The 21,320-nt window shown below is 36.8% G+C and overlaps 1 protein-coding gene across 2 annotated transcripts in view; it reads right to left on the reverse strand.

The window, feature by feature from the left end:
* LOC111148625 (thyroid stimulating hormone receptor) overlaps window positions 1–21,320 on the reverse strand; it is a 165,028-nt gene that overhangs the window by 68,905 nt on the left and 74,803 nt on the right. For both annotated transcript variants that reach the window (XM_022505364.1, XM_022505365.1), the window contains exon 2: window positions 4,225–4,296. In XM_022505364.1, coding sequence (XP_022361072.1) covers window positions 4,225–4,296 — 72 coding nt within the window. The remainder of the gene's footprint in view (window positions 1–4,224; window positions 4,297–21,320) is intronic.

A 21,320-nucleotide genomic window follows, 5' to 3' on the forward strand; every position in this document is an offset into this window, starting at 1 on the left:
TGTCAGTAAAATATTTTCATTAATACAATGTTTATGAGAGGAGTTCTGACTGTTGGCATGGTCATTGTGAATGGTCTAATGGTCCTGTACTTTCTGTTTTATCTATTCTCTAAATAATTTTTCTTTATCAGGTCTCCCAAGCCATTGCCACTTGTGGAAAACATTACGTAAATTATTTTGATCCAAATATATCTTTAACAAAGAGGAAACAATGGAAGACATTGAAAAGATTAATTTATTGTGTAAGGATTGCAGAGATTTATAATGAAGAAGCTGAGCCACCTGAAGGACAAGATTAATTTTGAAGGCTGCAAACTTGTTTACCTAACTTTAGGTCATATCTTTTGCTCTAAATTTTCTCCTGAATTTCTTATTTTAGAAGTGTGAAGCTTTCTCAAGGGGTTACTGGGATGGTCATTCTGCCCATGTCATAACAACTGAAGTTCCAGATCTGCACCTGAATTCAACATCCTTAAAGGGCTCTTACAGCTCAGTTGTGAAGACAACATGTAGGAACCATTTTTTTTTAAAGATTTTATTAATTTATTTGACAGAGAGAGATCACAAGTAGGCAGAGAGGAGGGGAAGCAGGCTCCCTGCTGAGCAGAGAGCCCAATGTGGGACTCGATCCCAAGACCCTGAGATCATGACCTGAGCCAAAGGCAGAGGCTTTAACCCACCGAGCCACCCAGGCGCCCCATGTAGGAACCACTTATTCAGTGGGATGAAAGAAGTGATTCCCTGCTTGCTTATCCCATTTTTAAAAGCAGGAAAAATCAGATCCCACCTCTTCCTCATATTTCTTCTTAGCCTATAAATCTGTGATAATGTGATCATTAGGGTGACATATCATTTATCATCCAAACTAGGATATTTTTATGAGTTATACAGGTTGCTATTAATAATTATACCTGGATCATAGGTGGAAATTTGTCCTGTCCCAGGCAAATCTATCGAGGATCAACCAAATGATTTCTCTTCTGTCCCCTAGACATACCAGATCTTTAATGATTACTTATGTATCTATGTGTGCTTCCATTCAACAAATACCTGTTGAATATTTACTCTGTCAGTAAATGGGCATTGGCAAAACAGATCTGTTCCCTAGCCTCAAGGAAATCACAGTAGTGGGTAATATAGGTAGGTAAATGGGATTAACATATAGAGTGGTAAGTGCACGATGTGGTTCAGGGAGCATTTAACCGAATTGGAGAATCCAGCATAGCCTCCATGGAGAAAGTCTCAACAGGGTCTTCGAATCTGCTTGGGTGTCCTGTATATCTCAACCACCCCTCCTCTTTTATTGCCCACCACTTTTATTTCAGTCCTTAAATTTCCAACTCTTCACCCTATTAGCAGATTATCTTTTATTAATTTGTAGGAGAGACTGAAACCTTGAGATGAGAATTCCTTGAATTCTCCACCAATAAGCCTATTAATTTACCTGCACCTGCTTCATCTCTTACTACTACCTTCTTGTGACAGCATAAAAAATGACAATCTTCCTATAGCAAGTCAATCCCTCTGTTTGGATCCCATCCCTTCTTGCTTTCTCAGGGACCTCATGCTCTTAAAGTTCTTTGTTCTTTACTCTCCTTAGCCTTGCTCTCTCTACTGATCCCTTCCCTGGTCTCAGTTACATCTGCCTGTTTATGACTCTTAAATCTCAAAAAACAAAAGCAAAAACAAAAAAACAAAACAACAACAACAAAAAAATCCTACTTGAATCTTTCCCAGAGCATCCCTCATAACAGCACCTCTGGATTTCCTGACTCTACTATGCTTTTTCTTTTTATCATATCCATTATTCCCTTCTAAGCTAGTATACATTTATTATGGTTTTGGTTGATTGTCTATATCCTTCTATTCAAATGTAAACTCCCCACTGGCATCAATCTTTGTTTCCTGATGTATCTTCATCTCCTAGAACAGTCAATGGCACATACTAGGGGCTAAATAAATATTTGCCAAATGAATGAATGAAAAATTATGTCTGTATCTTGGTGTCTGCTGGACATAGCTTGCTTGATGCCTCAAAGGCACCTCAAATACTCAAATGCCCCAAACTAAACTCCTAACTTGCTCCCTGACCCTCCATAGCAAATCTACAGAAAAATTGTCTAGTGTAGTAAATATGCTCATCAACTACACAGATGTCCTAGTCAGACACTTGGATGAAATTCTTCTCCTTTTCCCTCCACCTCCAAATCAATCAACTTTCCGGTTTGTTGGTTCTCTCCTATTTGTTACTCACACATGGCCATTTTATTTCCCCTTAACCATCACCACTCAGTTCATGATCCCCTCTTCCCAGGGACATTGCATCAACCTCCTCACTAGCTTCCTGTCTCCAGTCTTACTCCATTTGACTCCCGTTTCACAGCACAAAGAATTGTTTCTAAAACACTTGATCTGTCACTTCCCTGCTTATAACCACTTTGTGGCTTGGCCCTTAGGGAAGATTTCAAACTGCTTTACATGGTTCACAAGGCCCTGCACTTGCTCATTCCTTGGTTTCATTTTTCTCTACTGCCCTTCTCTCAGCTTAAGCTCTAGCCTCAACAAATTTATTTTAATTTAACTGACAACCCAGCTTTTTCCTTCTGCTTGGAACTATCTTTCCACCTCCCTAACCATCCCACCACGCAGATAAAGCAGATCACATATTAGGTGTCATTTCCTCCAGGAAGGCTTCCCTGACTACACTCTCCATCCAGGTAATATGCTTCTTGTATGAGTTCTGTAACACTCTATGATTGACCCTATCATAACACTGTCACCCTCTTCGGAAGGAAAGTGGAAGCTCCATGAGTATTATTAGCTGTTTTGTGTGAAGCATCTAGCAAAGTCCCAGACACAAACTAGGGCTCAATAAATATTTGTTGAATGAATGAATAGAGTAGTGGTCAAGCTATTGGGACATCCAAGTAGAGACACCAAATGGGTAATTATATAGGAATTGAGGGAGAAAGGAGAGATAAAGGGGAATGCAGTGTTTAGTTTAGAGATCATTAAATGGTCATGCCATTAAAGGGAGGAGAAGGATCAATTTAGCAGGAAGATGATGGGTTTATTTTGGATTTGCTGTTTGAAGTGACTGTGGAACATCAAGATGATGATACTTGGAAGGAAGCTTCTAAAGAAGGCCTGACCTGTAGGAACAAGGATGAATTGATCTTTAAAGAATTGAATGAAATGAAAAAGGGAGCTAGGAAAGGAGACTGAGGAAGAGTAGCTAAGGTAAGATGTTAAAAAGAGGGATGAGAGCAATATCCAGGAAACGAAAGGAGATTAGAATTTGAAAAAGGAAAGGCTGGCCAGGAAAATCAAAGACTGCAGAGATGTTTAGCTGGGATGGTTTCTCGGCCACAGCACTGCTGACATCTGGGACTAGAAAATCCTTTGTTGTGGAAAGATATTCTGAGCTCTAGAGGGTGGTTAGCAGATCCTTCACCTCTACCCATGAGATGCCAGTAGCCCTCTCCTCTAGTAACAACTAAAAATGTCAAATTCTACTGAAATGACACAATAGACAATAAATGGTCATGAAATGAATGAATTTAGCCCAAATCACACAGGTAGCTCCTGGTTGTACTTTCACTTGAAGTGCCTGAACTATCATCACTGCTTGGCAGAATCCATTAAACAAAATAAGGCCCTTATTCATTTCATATATAGTTATATTCTTGTCAACTCAATATGGAAGTCCTTTTTATCCTTGCTCTTGAGTGTATAGCAATTCAATTTTCTAAGGTTTAGAATTATTTTTGTGTGTGTGTTTTTTTTTAAATGAGAGAAGTCTGAAATCATTACCTACATTTCTGACAAAAGGTAAACATTTTCCTAGGGGCATAAAGTGAACCAAGTATTGGTAAATAGGAGAGATGGACTAGAGATCGATATATAAATCTGTTTATGGGGGAGATTTCTGGCTAAGTTTTTGCCACATCCTAAGATACATTAAAATACATTGAGAATTATTAAATTTTCAAGACCAAATTAATTTAAATTTGCATTAGGTTTAATAAATCAGTTAGGAAGTTAGGATTAGAGATGCCACAAAATCAAATAAACATCTTGCACATAAAATTTTTACATACATTGGAGATGTAGATATTGACTTATACAAGTACAGTATATATCAAGTATTTGTCTTTATAGAACACATTTAAAAAATAACATGGCACAGTTGCAAACTTTTATTTATATGAAAAAATGACTTACATCCTGGAAATATTGGGCAGATTTGAAAATGCATGACTGGGAATGGTTTTCAGATGAGTCTCTGTAAACTTCCTATGAAAATAACAGTTACACAATTAGAGTTTTAATCATTAGACTTTTATAATAAGTCACCTTAATTATGAACCATACATTATTAGAAGCATGCTGGTCCTTATGATACATATTCCATCATACATAATCAACAAGATTAATACTCAAGGAAAAACAAACATACAGTTTTCCCCCAACAAAACAAAAATTGAGAATGAGATTCAAATGCAGAAAATAAAACTTCAAACATCATCTTTGAATTTGCAGTAAACTCATATGCCTTGTTTAACATCATATTCAAATTATTAACTGGTGAGCAATATAACATATTCATGAGATTATCAGGACTACTGAATTCATATAATGCACATGTCAATAGAAATGTCTTGGAATGCCACTGGAACACATATGAAGAACATATTAAAAGCATTAAATGCATGTGATATATCTTAAAGATTAAAAATAGTGGTATGGTTACAATCTTTTTTCCTAACCAAAGTTCTCTTAAATCATTAACTTGATCTTATCCTTCACTTGATACTGTTTGGAAATAACTGACTGACAAGGAGCTAGTTCTCTTGTGACATCTTTATTTATTAATTATTTAGTAATTATTATTACTAATTATTAATTATTATTTATAATCAACTTAAAGGTTGTGGCTTTTCTTCCAGTTGACTTTTTTGGATACTTTTCAGAAGGCTGAGATTATTTTCCTTATAGGTAGTAAGACATTTTCATGAATTTAAAGATGTTTGTCCACCGAGGTGTCCCCCCTCTTTTTTAAGATTTTATTTATTTGTCAGAGAAAGAGAGAGAGAGCCTGTGCACAAGCAGGGGGAGCAGCAGGCAGAAGAAGCTGGCTCCTGCTGAGCAAGGAGCCCAATGCAGGACTCCATCCCAGGACCATGGGATCATGACCTGAACTGAAGGCAGACACTTAACCAACTGAGCCACCCAGGCATCCTGAAGTGTTCTATTTTTGACTTTCTTTTGTGGATACTGTGACTGCTTGATAGAATCCTATAGGAAAGAAGGTGTCCTAACTCACTTTGCAAAAAGATAATACCTCACCACACTTACCGTCTTCTCCCTGGGTTTGTTTCGCCATATAAATATGGGCAATCATATATCATCTATTTACTAACTAAAACTGTGTTTCCTTTCTAGGCTGCAGGGTTGGGTTTTTTTGTTTGTTTGCTTGTTTTTTTTTTTTTTTTTTTCCCCCCTCAACAATCTGTTTCCTTGATTTCTGAATTCTTTGAACTACTAATTTTTACAGTCATTGAAATGCATTTGGAGCTTCTGGTTTCTGGTTCTGGAAGCCTGGAAGTCACCTCTCCCTCTTAATAAGTGAAAAGCTGAACAGACTGAACAGACTGAACAGACTGAAAATTGAACAACTCTTCTTGGCGAACAGAAGACATAGGGAAAACTGCTGTTCTCAAGACAGTCGGGCAAATGACGGGAGTCCCAGACTTCCAGGGCAGAGACTGATGTGTGGCAACCACAGGGAGAACCAGTGTCAGGGTAGGAAACCTATACTGGATTGAAGAATTGCTGGAGGCGGGGGCACCTGGGTGGCTCAGTGGTTTAAGCCTCTGCCTTCGGCTCAGGTCATGATCTCAGGGTTCTGGGATCGAGCCCCACATCAGGCTCTCTGCTCGACGGGGAGCCTGCTTCCCTCTCTCTCTCTGCCTGCCTCTCTGCCTACTTGTGATCTCTCTCCGTCAAGTATATAAATTCTTAAAAAAAAAAAAAAAAGAATTGCTGGAGGCATAGTGTTGATAAATTTCCAGGGGAGACAGTCATAGGGAACCTCCACAGTTTTGTAAAATTTACCTCCAGGAGGTCAAACAAGTTCTAATGGTAAGCATTAGGGAAAAAAAAATCCCCTTGTGTTTCTGGCAAAGGGAAAAGGATCATTTAGAAATATACCAGAACACAGTTCTTACCCAGGCCTGCCCTCAGGGGACACTATTAACCAGAGCCAAACTGATCTTGGGTAGGGACAATACCCAACCCCAGGTCACTCTAGCAGTTCTGTGCTACTTAAGGGGAAACAAACAAACTGAGAAACACTGATAAAGTTTAGAGTCTGGAGCACAGGCTCACTAAAAGACTGAGACCTAATCACAAGACTATAGAACACTTCCCCACCCCCAACACCTCACCATCACATTACTAATGGCCCTATATTTATAGCAGTTCCTTTTACCCAGTACAGCATGTCTGTCTAACCAGAAATATAAATGCAGGGAGGAGGAGCAAGATGGTGGAGGAGTGGGAGACCTAACTTTCATCTGCTCCCAGGAATTCAGCTAGATCGTTATCACACCATTCTGAAGGCTACAAAGTCAGCAGGAGATCAAAGAAAAGAATAGCAGCAATTCTATGAACAGAAAAGCGACCACTTTCTGGAAGGTAGGATGTGTGGAGAAGTGAATCAGACGTGATATATGGGAAGACAGACTATGGTGGGGTGGGGAGGGAAGCCTCTGTCAGCCAGTTCTTGGCAAGTGACAGAACCGTGGAGCACAAAATCAGAACTTTTACAAGTCTGTTCTGGTGAGGGACATTGCTCCAGTGGCTAAGTGGTGGGTGGAATCCTCCCTGGGACAATGGTCTCAGGACCCTCAGGGTCACAGAAAGACTGGGGGTGCCCAAATGTGGCAAAGCTCCCAGGTATTGGAGTGGGGAGGCTGGCTGCAGAGATGGAGTTGAGGTGGGGGGCTCTCACCTTGGGGTTACCATAAACCATGATCTGTGGCACAATTGGGACACTACTCTTTGAGCAGAGACCCCACAAGTGGCAGGTCCAGGGAGACCCCCCTACTTCCTCCACTGGGGGGAGCAGTGCAGGCGTGCTCTGCAGGAATGTGCTGGGTTTGGAGACTTCAAACGGTCTGTGCACTAGAGATAGAAATGCTGGGTTACCGGCTGGGTGAGCTTGGAGTGTGGTGAGAGACCAGGGAGACAGGCATGATGACTGCTTTTCTCTGAGGGCTCACTGAAGAGGGGGGGGCCCTGAGGTCTCAGCTCCTCTAGGGCTGGAGATTGGGAGGCCGCCATCTTCATTCCCATCCTCCAAAGCTGTACAGAAAGCATTCATGGAACAAAAGCTACCTAGAGCATACCCGAGCAAATTACTTAGCCTGGTCACTGGCAAGGGCAGTGCAATTCCACCTCAGGCAAAGACATTTGAGAATCACTGCAACAGGCCCCTATGCCAGAAGACCAGCAAGAACATACAGCCAAGATCAAGTTTACCAATCAATGAGAACTACAAAACTCCAGCGATAGTGTAATACAACACATAGAATTCATGGCTTTTCCCCAGTGATTCTTTAGTCTCTCAAAGATAAATTTTTAAAATTTTCTTTATTTTTTCTTTTTCTATTTTTGCAAATTTTCCTCTTTCCTATTTAATCAACATCTTATGTATACCTTTTTAAAAATCTTTTTTAATTTTCATTTTTACATTTTACATTTTCATTTTACATTTTTCATTTTTACAGTCATATTCTTCCTAGTCAACTTCTTCCTAGAAACATCACCAAAGGCAAGGGAAGCCAGGGCAAAAATGAACTACTGGGACTTCATCAAGATAAAAAGCTTTTGCACAGCAAAGGAAGCAGTCAACAAAACCAAAGACAACCAACAGAATGGGAGAAGATATTTGCAAATGACATATCAGATAAAGGGCTAGTATCCAAAATCTATGAAGAATTTCTCGAACTCAACACCCAAAGAACAAATAATTCAATCAAGAAATGGGCAGAACACATCCAAATGGCCAACAGACACGTGAAAAAGTGCTCACCATCACTCAGCATCAGGGAAAGACAAATCAAAACCACAATGAGATACCACATCACACCAGTCAGAATGGCTAAAATTAACAAGGAAACAACAGTTGATGAGGATGTGGAGAAAGGGGAAGCCTCCTACACTGTTGGTGGGAATGTAAGCTGGTGCAGCCACTCTGGAAATCAGTATGGAAGTTCCTCAAGAAGTTGAAAATAGAGCTACCCAACAACCCAGCAATAATACTACTGGGTATTTACCCAAAAGATACAAATGTAGTGATCTGGAGAGGCACATGCACCTGATTGTTGATAGCAGCAATGTCCACGATAGCCAAACTATGGAAATTGCCTCGATGTCCATTGACAGATGAATGGATAAAGATGTGATACACAACACACACAGACACACACACACAGGGATACTATGCAGCCATCAAAAAGGAAATCTTGCCATTTGCAACAATGTGAATGGAACTAGAGGGTATTATGCTAAGTGAAATAAGTTAATCAGGGAAAGACAATTATCATATGATCTCACTGATATGAGGAATCTGAAAAACAAGACATAATCATAGGGGAAAGGAGGGAAAAATGAAACAAAATGAAACCAGAAAAGGAGAGAAGCCATAAGAGAGTCTTAATATCAGGAAATAAATTGAGGGTTGCTGGAGGCGAAGGGGGTAGGAGGGGTGGGGTGGCTGGGTAATGGACATTGGGAATACTATGTGCTATGGTGAGTGTTGTCATTTGTGTAAGACTGATGAATCACAGACCTATACCCCTGAAACAAAGAATACATTATATGCTAATTTAAAAAATTAACAACAACAACAACAAGGAATTTGGGGAGAAATAGGAAAGGGTTAAAAATAATAATAATAATAAAAAGAAATATATCTGCAATTAGCCTAATCAGTGCATCAGCAAGACCAAATTAATTTATATAAGGATCTGTTAACTTGAGGGAGGGAAGGTGACGTGAATGATGAAAGGGTAAATTGTTAGTTCTTGGGTGTTTCAGCATGAAGCCCACTGTTGCTTTAATATCATTTCAAAAATCCAAGTTCCATAAATTACCCACCCTTCCTCATAGGTCTCCCACTTACATTCCCTTAATTTGATTGATTAAAAGCTGTTGGTCCAGATTCTGTAGTTTAAAAAAAAAAAAAAAAGAACAACAAGTCACTTGATTAAAATCTCCCAGGAAAATTGGGCCATGCCAAAGGAAAACAAAGGATAAAATACACACCTGTTGGGTATCACCCAAGGAGATTGAGTTTCTCAAGCTCAAAGGTAGTCCTATGTATAAAGCATATCCTAAGGCATGGATCTTGAGGGCATACTTAATCATAAGATGCCACATATTGCTTGTAGGTAATGTGGACCTAATTTGTAACTTTCATTGACTAAAATTTAGGGCATTTATTCTGTGTTCAGAAGAAAATGACATATTTAATTGAGAAGAAAATTAGAGTAAGTTTACAATGGTATCTAAGAAGTCTGACTTGGAACAGAAATCCATCTAAATGCAATTTAATAGACTTTGAGCAAAAGATTAAAGATTCAAATAACATTAAATCCTTTCCCAATATATGAATTTCTGATATATATAATCCATGTTTCTTGAATTCTCTCTCACACACATAAACACAAAGATTTTTCCCTACTACTAAGTTACAGATAATGGAGTTCAGGGTACAGTAACCCAAACCATGGTAACTTAGCATATTGAACATTTTAAGCTGGAGGTATTTGAGAAATGGGAGGTGTAGGAAGAACTTTCTGATTCCTCTTCTCTTCTGAAACAAGTCATAAGAACCTCATGTGAGAGACGCCCTGCCTTATAGCTTTATCTCTGAAAGTACTGAAGGAACCTGAATGAACAAACCTTGCAAAGCTTCCTCCAGTTCATTACCCTTTGTTCATACCCTTTGGTTCTATCACGTTTTTCCATGACTTTCCATTCTTCATCAAGCTAGCATAAAAATGCTCAGGTTTAATCACTTCTTTAGGTCTTCATTTCTTTACAAAGGCCTCTGTGACACATACAAATTATAGTAAATAGATTTTTATGTTTTCCTCTTGTTAATCTGTCTTTTATTACAAAGCCTGAGCTGAGGAACTAGCAGGGTAGAAGGAAAAACACATTATTTTCCTCCCCTACAGTTTCTGGTGACGGGGATTGGATAGTAAAAGGCTGGAATACTGCCCTCACCTTGGACACTGCAACTGAGGTCTGGGACAACTGACAGAAAGCCAGTAGAAGGTAAGAATTCTTTTTCTTTCTTTCTTTTTTTTTTTTTTTTTTAGATTTTATTTATTTGACAGAAAGAGATCACAAGTAGGCAGAAAGACAGGCAGAGAGAGAGGGGGAAGCAGGCTCCTCACTGAGCAGAGACCCAATGTGGGGCTCAATCCCAGGACCCTGAGATCATGACCTGGGCCAAAGGCAGAGGCTTAACCCACTGAGCCACCCAGGCACCCCAGAAGATAAGAATTCTTAACATGTCAATGTCTTCCATCTCTATCTTAGTGCTTAGTCAAGAGAGGACTGTAGACATTTCTCCTTGCCCTTTCCTTTCCAAATTCAGGTGAGCAGGAAAAATATTTGTAAGAATAAGTTATTTGGCTTGTGACACTTGTGACTTTAGTTTTGAGTACCCATTGTTTATTGATCCTTTTCTCCAGGGACAGCTATTTCTTTCCTGCTTGTTTGGGTTTTTTTGTTTTGTTTTGTTTTGTGTCCTGAGAGCCTTGCTTGGCTTTTTGTCTACCAGGGTATGCAAGTCATTGGTTACCTATTAAGAAAGTTGTCTAGGAAACAAAGATTCTGTGTTTTATCAAAATAATTTCCTATGCTTCATGTTGTCTTTATAAGGTCTTTTGATTACTTAAGAAAACCTAACTTTCTTAATACTAAAAGAGCAGAGGGTTTTGTTCACAACTATGTAACCTTCTGTATTTGCCTATAAAATGTTTTATTTTCACTTTGGCTAAATAGATGACCAGGATCTTATTTAATTAAGTGTTCAAATCTTTTGACATTTTTGACAAATTTCCCCAAATCAAATTCTAAATAATATTCTCTGAACTAACTTTGAGTTTTTCCGGAGGATCCCTGCAAAACAGACTTTAAAAAAGAACGTATATAACCAGTTGCCTTTTCTTGTTACACTTGAATAGTTAGGCCAAGTTTAATAAGATTAGTTTTATTTTTGCAAATAAAAATAGTCTTGGATTATCTTTGGTAGAAATGGAGGTGACTGTAGAGAAAAATGTTGTTTCAGTGAAAAAGTACTATCTGCCGTTGTAAATGTTCATTATCTTTGAGCCATTTTTCATCTCCTTTAAATCAGATCCTGCCATTTTTGCATTTTGTCAGTTGTTAATGTAGCCAACATTTCTCTCATCTTCCTGACTTGGCATCGCCATAAACAAAACTATTTCCCAAAGTCCTATAAGCTGAAGCTGGATGATGATAAGAACTTTTAGGGAGTCACAATAACAGATCATGTATGGGCACTCTATATACCTTTGGCCAAGTAGGTCACTCAAAAATTTCACCAGAATGTCCAATACTATCACCAGGATACTCAAACTATAAACCAAAATTTTATTAATCATTTACTGCCTGTCCTAACTACGTTACTTAAAGATGCTTTGAGCCCACTGTCTAGAAATCTTGACTGACTGTCCTCTGGATTCAAAAACTGAATTTATAGTTTGTTGGAACCATTAACTTTTTACTTTTATTTCCTCAGAAATGTCCCTCATTAAATGCCTGGTTATTAACACCATTAGAGGCCTAACTTAGGTGGGTACCCTTACTCCCATCCCTATCACTGCCTTCTGAAATGAAACAATCTGTAGGACTGACCTAGTCATAGGATTCAGAGATTGGTTCACTGGGATATGGGATAATCTACCAACCAAGTTTCTGGACTGTCAAACTTTGGGGGGAAAATTTCAGATGGGAAAATAATGGGGCTTAGAACACGCTACCCCAAAATATGACAACTTGGTTTACTGAATATTTTAAGCTAGAGGGATCTGAGAAACAGCAGGTTCAGAAAGAACTCTCTGACCCCTCTCCCCTGCTGAAGCAGGCCATAAGACTCTTATAGGAGAGGTTCCCTCTCTGTACCCAGAAGAAAGGAGCAACCTTATTTCTGAAGACAGTAGGATGCCAAGGAGGAATCTGAACAAACAGGCCTTGCTATATTTCCCCCAGTTTGTCATCCTTATCTTATACCCCTTTGTCCTATGCCATTTTACCACCATTTTCCGTTCTTTATCCAACCTAGCATACAAATGCACAGGTTTAGTTATTTCTTCAAGTCTGCCTTTCTTCCTAAAGGCTCCCAGGTCACATAAAACTTACATAAAATAAGTTGGTATACCTTTCTCTTGTTAATCTCTTTTTGGTTATTGAGCCATAGCTAAAAAGATAGAAGGATAGGAAAAGATGTCTTTTCATCCTCTACACAGCACAACATGTTTTACAAGACAAAAATGTTTGGACATGCTAACAGTTTGCTCATTCTTTTCAGCCTGATTCTTCACCCAAAAATGCCCACCAATACAAATAGACCAAGGAGGATAATGGGTCTCAGAACCACTGTCTTACTAATGATACACTATGCATAATCAAACCTAAACAAAAGTGAAAGGGGAAATGCTAGGCATCCCAGCCTAAGATGAAAATAAATGATCAATTATTGGATAAACTTAGTTAATATCATGATGATTATAATGTAGCCCAAGACAGAAGACTGATTTCAATAATGTTGAAAGAATGAATTATCATAATAGCAATTGATCATAAAAAATTGCCATTTCAGTTTAGCAGCTTGTACGTTTTACCTGGATATATTCATAGTAATGTATATACTATCTGGAAAAATAAACCCATTAGTGAGTTAAAAAATGTAAACTGGTATAAATCATCTTAGCTGCAACTCTAAAATTCACCACATGTTAGCTTAACCCTTCCTTCACTTTCTTCCCTACTTTTAAAATGTTATTAGCCGATCAACATTATGAAAACATGTAGGAAGAGTTTTCTCCAAAGTACCTATTTCTCTTCAAATAAAGAGCAAAAATAATTGACTGGTAGTGGTATCTAGCTAATTAAATAATAAAGATAGCATGTTTATTTGCAGAGCCTCTGTTCCATTTTCCCCAATAGTTTTACTATAAGCTGAGGGTCATGGAGAATAAATTATTGTAACGTGTGGATGTCTTGTTGATCCCTAGCTGACCTGAGAGGCATGAGACCTAAACGTTACGGAGGTTTCATGGTTGTTTTGTTAGGCAGTAACTTGGTAGCTAGAGCTAACTGATAAGTGGTTATTAGCAACCTGTTTCTCTGTCCGTTCCCACAGGAGTGAGCTGGATATTGTTCCATTGTCTGAATTTTCAAAGAATTTTATTCAAAGAATCTTTTGTAACATTGTAATTGCTGCTGCTGAAAGAGCAGATGGGAGAGAGGAAAGGCAAAGATTGTGATTATTTGGCTAGGATATTTTATTTTTCTTTCAGAATAAGTTTTGAATATTTGTGGAAAAGGAAGAATACATATGTAAGTATATATTGTTGACAAAAACATCAGAAAAGCTTCAAGGTGTTATGCTATTATCCAAAGAATTAGCATCAAAATAGTAGTTATTTCATATGGAAATATACTAGGGACTGAAGAGACTGTTTTTTATTTGCTTTTGATGCTCAAAATGAGAAGGCCATGATTATGCTCTATACTATATAATGAAAAAATGGAAAATGTACCTCATATGAGTAGTAACAGTATTTACTATTAGTAACAGTATTTACTATTAATGATGAAGGCATCACATACATTGGGGAAAAAAGTTTATAGTTTTATATCCTAAGTGAAGTATGTACATGTAGTAGTTAAACAAGTTGGCTTTAGCATATGGAAAGGACAAATATTTAATAATAAATATTTATAATAGTAAATGTATTTTATAATAAATATTTAAGAGAGAATCAATATTTAAGCTGCTGATGCAATTTAATTTATTTTTCTATGACTTACTTAACCAAGGATGATCAATGAGGGTATGACTTAGAATCAAATATTTCTTTTGGACTTGCCAAATGTCTGCATTTAGAAGATACAATGCAGAACTAGCAATGCATGTGAAGTGCCCCTGAATTGACTTCAAGATTTGCAGAATAAGATCCAATTTTAAGAACTGTCTTTTTTTCTTGCCATAGAAACAGGGAGGGAAACCTGGTTAATGCTAGCAAAGAGAACAGATAGTTCTCTATGTTCCAACAAGAACAATTTGTGCTATTACATTTTCCACATGATTATAGGCTCATTTCACTGAAACTTTAGGAGCATGTAAATCTAATCAACATTCCAACATTTTGTTTTGTACAAGTTCTCTGGAATCATAAATACATAGTTTGTATGTATGTGTGTACATGTGGGTATGAGTTTTAGTTGATCAATGCTGCATGTTTCCCACTACAGCCCCTATTTATTAAAGAATATAAAGTATGAATGGATGAGCATGACTGAATTTTCCTGGGTTGAGAAGCATGGTTGATCTTCTTTGCCATGGCTAAGCTTGTGTGGGCCAGAAACACCAACCTCCCATTTGTGTGTGACATTTTTAGTCTCTTGGCAATCAGACTGAGAATATTTTGTGATTCTGCATGGAGCTTGTTTGTTTAATATCCTCATTTGCATTTCAAAGGCCTCCTTTAGTATTAAATACTTGTGTCAGTCAATCAACCAATATTTCACTGAAATGTGTCAAGTATGCAACACTGGACTAGTCAACATAACCAAAGAAAGTACTGGTAGTAGAAAAATAAATTGGTACAAATAATCCAGATACTTAAATATTGTGAAATTGTGGATTTATAAAATGGACAATATTAATATGACATTTATCATTTGCCTACTGTTTTTAACTTTGCTGAAAAGATTCTCATCTGTGAATGTTTTTTACTATTGTGCATTTTTTTTTTTTAAATATATGCTGTGGTGAGTATGAGGAATGTAGCAAGCAGAGGAATTAAAGTCAGGAATGTAGATCCAGAAGGATCATGCAGTCAAACATTTGGGACTCTTTATGTTATATATAGACTGTATTTTTAAATAGGAAAAAATTTTAATCTATGCTATCTGTGATTTTGTTTCAATCGTAGAATGGCATTCTAGTCAGTGTTCCTGCTGAATTATTTACAAATAATACAAAAATACCAGGTGATGCTTAAAACTCAAAGTATGATATTGCAGCACACCACCAGATTCCAAAGGCAGCAATGAATCATCATTTTGAGATAGTTAATTCCCATTTGGGCTTTAGCTTTTGTGATTTTAGACTTAGAAACTCAAGCAATGGCTTGACATGTTTGGCTGTATGGAAATTATCTAGCTTAGGCCATCTGGACTAGAGTTTCTATCATGGCCTTTGGTTTAGTTCTCCAGATAAAAAAAAAAAAAAATATATATATATATATATATATATATACAATAAAATTTGGTTTTATTTCATTATTTGGGATACTTTTTGCATTTCATTATTTGGGATAATTTTTGTAATTTACATTAAGTAAGATACACACATCTTTAAATGTATACTTATATACTTAAATGTGTACAAGTGTATATGTACACATATATTCACATGACCAGGACCTGGATCAAAATATGGGCTGTCCCCATACCATGTACCTTTTCGACAACAACACTATGACACTAGAAGTCAAGCACAAGAAAAAGTCTGGAAAAACCACAAATACATGGAGGTTTAATAACATGCTACGAAACAAGGAATTGGTCAACCAGGAAATCAAAAAGGAAATTTAAAACTATAGAAACAAAGAAAATGAAAATATAACAGCCTAAAGCCTTTGGGATATAGCAAAAGCAGTTCTAAGAAGGAAGTTTGTAGCAATATAGGCCTACCTCAACAAGCGAGGGAAATCTCAAATGAACAACCTAAACTTACCACCTAAATGAGCTAGAAAAAGAACAATAATGAAGCCTAAAGCTAGCAGAAGGAAGTAAATAATGCAGATTAGAGCAGAAATAAATAATATAGAAATTACAAAAAGACAGTGTAATGGATCAATGAAACCAGGAGCTGGTTCTTTGAAAAAATTAATAAAATTGATAAACCTCTATCCAGACTTATCAAAAAGAAAAGAGAAAGGATTTAAATAAATAAAATCACAAATGAGAGAAGAGAAACAGCAAACAGCACCACAGAAATAAAAACAATTATAAGAGAATATTATGAAAAACTAAATGCCAACAAATTGGACAACCTAGAAGAAATGGATAAATTCATAGAAACGTATAAATTACCAAAACTGAAACAGGAAGAAATAGAAAATTTGAACAGAATGATAAGCAGCAAAGAAATTGAATCAGTAATCAAAATAGTCCCAATAAAAATCGAGGAGCAGATTGCTTTATGGGCAGGTTCTACCAACCATTTAAAGAAGTATTAATACCTATTCTTCTCAAACTATTCCCAGAAAATAGAAAAGGGAGGAAAACTTCCAAATTCATTCTATGAGGCCAGCATTATCCTGATACCAAAACTAGATAAAGACACCACTAAAAAAGAGAACAATGTTCAGCCCTGATGAACATAAATACAAAAGTTCTCAATAAAATATGAGCAAACCAAATGCAACAATACATTGAAAAATCATTCACTACAATCAAATGGGACTTATTCCTGGGTTGCAAGGGTGGTTCAATATTTGCAAATCAATGAACATGATCTATGACATTAATAAAAGGAAGGATAAGAACCATATGGTTCTTTCTTTTTTTTTTTTTTAAGATTTTATTTATTTATTTGACAGAGATCACAAGTAGGCAGAGAGGCAGAGAGAGAGGGGGAAGCAGGATCCCTGCTGAGCAGAGAGCCTGATGCAGAGCTCGATCCCAGGACCCTGAGATCATGACCTGAGCCAAAGGCAGAGGCTTAACCCACTGAGCCACATAGGGGCCCCCAGAACCATATGGTCATTTCAATAGATGCAGAGAAAGCATTTGACAAAGTACAACATCCATTCATCAGAAAAACCCTCAACAAAGCAAGTTTAGAGGGAACATACCTCAACATAATAAAGGTCATCTATGAAAAACCCAGAGTGTAAATAAATTTTCCTCAATGGGAAAAAACTGAGAGCTTTTCCTCTATGGTCAGGAATAAGACAGGGATGTCCACTCTCACCACTTTGATTCAACATAGAACTGAAAGTCCTACCCACAGCAATCAGACAACAAAAAGAAATAAAAAGCATCCAAATTAGCAAGGAAGAAGTAAAACTTCCACTATTTGCAGATGACATGATACTATAAATAGGAAACTTGAAAGACTTCACCAAAACACCGCCAGAACTGATAAACAAATTCAGTAAAGTTGCAGGGTACAAAATCAATGTACGGAAATCTGTTGCATTTCTATACACCAATAATGAAGCAGCAGAAAGAGAAATTAAGGAATCAGTCCCATTTACAATTGCATCAAACCAATAAGATATATAGGAATAAACCTAACCAAAGATGTGAAAGACCTAACTCAAAACTATAAAATGCTCATGAAAGAAATTGAAGATGACACAAAGAAATGGAAAGACATTCCATGCTCATGGATCAGAAGAGTCAATATTATGAAAATGTCTATACTACCCAAGCAATGTACACATTCAATGCCACCCCTTTTAAAATACTGATGATATTTTAAACCATTAAACTATGGTTTAATAGTTTAGAACTAGAACAAATAATCCTAAAATTTGTATGTAACCACAAACGACCCTGAATAGCCAAAGTAACCTTGAAAAAATAATCACAATTCTGGAATTCAAGTTATAAAACTGTAGTAATCAAAACAGTATGGTACTGGAACAAAAATAGACACATAGATCAATGGAACAGAATAGAAAATCCAGAAATGAACCCACAAGTATATGGCCAATTTATCTTTGACAAGGAAGGAAACAATATCTAATGAGAAAACAAATGTTATGCCTAACTAATGAATCATTGAACACTACATCAAAAACTAATTCTATACTATACAGTGGCTAACTGAACATAATTAAAAAAAGAAAGAAAGAAAACAAATGTTTCTTCAACAAAAGCTTTTGGGAAAACTGGACCACTTTCTTATACCATAAACAAAAATAAATTCAAAATGGATTAAAGACCTAACTAAATTTGAGAACTGAAACCATAATACTAGAAGAGAACACAGGCAGTAACTTCTTTGGCATTATATGTAGCAACTTCTTTCTAGATATGTCTCCTGAGGCAAGTGAAACAAAATAATAAATTCTTCTCTATAGTGAAGGAAACAATCAACAAAACTAAAAGGCAACCTACCGAGTGAGAGAAGAGATATATATATGCAAATGACATAACCAATAAAGGATTTACATTCAAAATAGGTAAAGAACTTATAAAAACTATAAACATAATGCAGCTAAAAAATGGGCAGAAGACATGAATAGACATTTTTCTGAAGAAAGACATACAGATAGCCAATACCCACATGAAACAATACTCAGCATCACTCAGCATCAGGAAAATACAAATATAAACTACAATGAGATATTACACCTGTCAGAATGGCTAAAATCAATGTAAGAAACACGAGGTACTGATGAGGATATTGGAGAACAGGGAATCCTCTTGCTCTGTTGGTAGGAATGCAAACTGGTGCAGCCACTGTAGAAAACAGCATGGGACTTCCTTGAAAAATTAAAAATAGAACTACCCTAGGATCCAGTAATTGCACTACTTGGTATTTACCCAAAGAATACAAAAATACTAATTCAAAGGGATACATACTCCCTGATGCTTATCAGCATTACCCACCATAGCCGAATAATGGAAACCACTCAAGGGTCCATCACCTGATGAATATATACATATATTCACCTGATGAATATATACATACATGTATGTATACATACATGCATACACACATACATTTATATATACATGCACACACACATACATATGCATATGTGTATACACATGCATATACATATACATGCAAATACACATATTTATATACACACATATATACATATATACACACACACATATATTTATATATATATACACACACAAAAATGGAATATTACTCAGCCATAAAAGAATTAAATATTGCCTTTTGCAACAACATGGATGGAGCTGGGGAGTATTATGCTAACCAAAATAAGTCAGTCAGAGAAAGAGAGATACCATATGATTTCACTCCTATGTAGAATTTGAGGGAAAAAAAATGAGCAAAAGGCATAAAAATAGAGTGAGAGAGAGAGGAAAACCAAGAAACAGACTCTTGACTATAGAGAACAAACTGACGGTTACCAGAGGGGAGGTGATGGAGGATGGGTTAAATAGATGATGGGATTAAGGAGTGCACTTGTGATGAGCACTGGGTGGTATTTGGAAGTACTGAAATGCTGTATTGTACACCTGAAACTAATATTGCACTGTATGTTAACTAACTGAAATTTAAAGAAAAACTTGAAAAAACTAAGTACAACTGCTTTTTCAACACAATTTAATAAATATATAGACTATCTCCATCATCCCAGAAAGTTCCCACGTGCCCCTTTCCAATTACTAACTCCACCCCCTCAGAAAATAACCACTGTTCTGAATTCTGCCACCACGAATTGCTTCTTTTTATTAACTTCACATAAATGTAATCACACAATAGCCACCATTTTCTGTCTGGCTTCTTTTGTTCAATATAATGTTTTTGAGATTTGTCCATGTTGTTTCACCCATCAGTTGTTTCTTTTATTGCTAATTATGAATATGTGCATATTGTTTATTCTTCTGAAGTTGATATTTTTCCAATTTGGGGCCATTAAAAGATTCCATCCCCTCCAGCAACTCTCAGTTTCCTATGATTAAGGGTTTTTTATGGTCTGTCTCCCTCTCTGATTGTGTCTTGTTTGATTTTTCCCTCCCTTCTTCTATACTCCTGTTTTGTTTCTTAAATTCCACATATGAATGAAATGACATGATAATTGTCTTTCTTTGATTGACTTGTTTTGCTTAGCATAATATCCTCTAGTTCCATTTCCACGCTGTTGGAAATGGAAAGATTTCTTTTTTACGATGGCTGAATAATATTCCATGGTGTGTGTGTATGTGTGTGTGTATGTGTGTGTGTGTGTGTGTGTGTGTGTGTACTCACCACATCTTCTTTATTCATTCATCTGTTGATAGGCATCTGGGGTCTTTTCATAGTTTAGCTACTGTGGACTTTGCTGCTATAAACTTTGGGTGCAAATGCCCCTTTGGATCATTACATTTGTATCTTTGGGTTAATACCTAGTAGTGCAATTGCTGGGTCATAGGGTAGCTCTATGCACCAGCTTGCATTTCCACCAGTCAAGTAAGACGATCCCCCTTTCTCCGCATCCTCACCAACATTATCACATACAAATCTTTTCATGGACATACACAATTGTTGCTCTTGGGTAAATACCTAAGACTGGGATTTATGGATTATAGGTAAATACAAACTTAGCTACAATAGAAACTGCCAGTTTCCAAAATGATTGTGCCATGTTCACTCTTTCCAGTAATGAATCGGAATTCTGGTTAACTCCACATCCCCACCAGGACCTGGTATTATCAGTCTTTTAAATTTTAGCCATACTGGTAGATGTGTATGTATAATATTCTTGATTAGCATTTTTAATTGCTAAAGGATTTAGAGAAAAGGAGAGTCAAGTAAAAAAAAGTATATTTGTATGAACAGTGTGATGGTTAATTTTATTTGTTGACTGGACTAAGGAGTACCCAGATATTTGGTTAAGAATTATTTGTTTTTAATTAACATATAATGTATTATTTGTTTCAGGGGTACAGGTCTGTGATTCATCAGTCTTACACTATTCATAGTGCTCACCATAGCCCATACCCTCCCCAGTGTCCATCACCCAGTCACTCCATTCCTTCCATACCCCCTCCACTCCAGCAACCCTTAGTTTGTTTCCTGAGATTAAGAGTCTCTTATCTTAATCTTGATCTCTGGTTTTGTCTTATTTCATTTTTCCCTCCCTTTCCTATGATCCTCTCTCTTGTTTCTCAAATTCTTCATATCAGTGAGATCACATGATAATTATCTTGCTCTGATTGACTTATTTCACCTACCATAATACCCTCCAGTTCCATCCACGTCATTTTCTGTTGGCTGTATAATATTC

This window comes from Enhydra lutris, unplaced genomic scaffold (assembly GCF_002288905.1).
Source record: "Enhydra lutris kenyoni isolate GAN:26980312 unplaced genomic scaffold, ASM228890v2 scaffoldscaffold20, whole genome shotgun sequence".
NCBI lineage: Eukaryota > Metazoa > Chordata > Mammalia > Carnivora > Mustelidae > Enhydra > Enhydra lutris.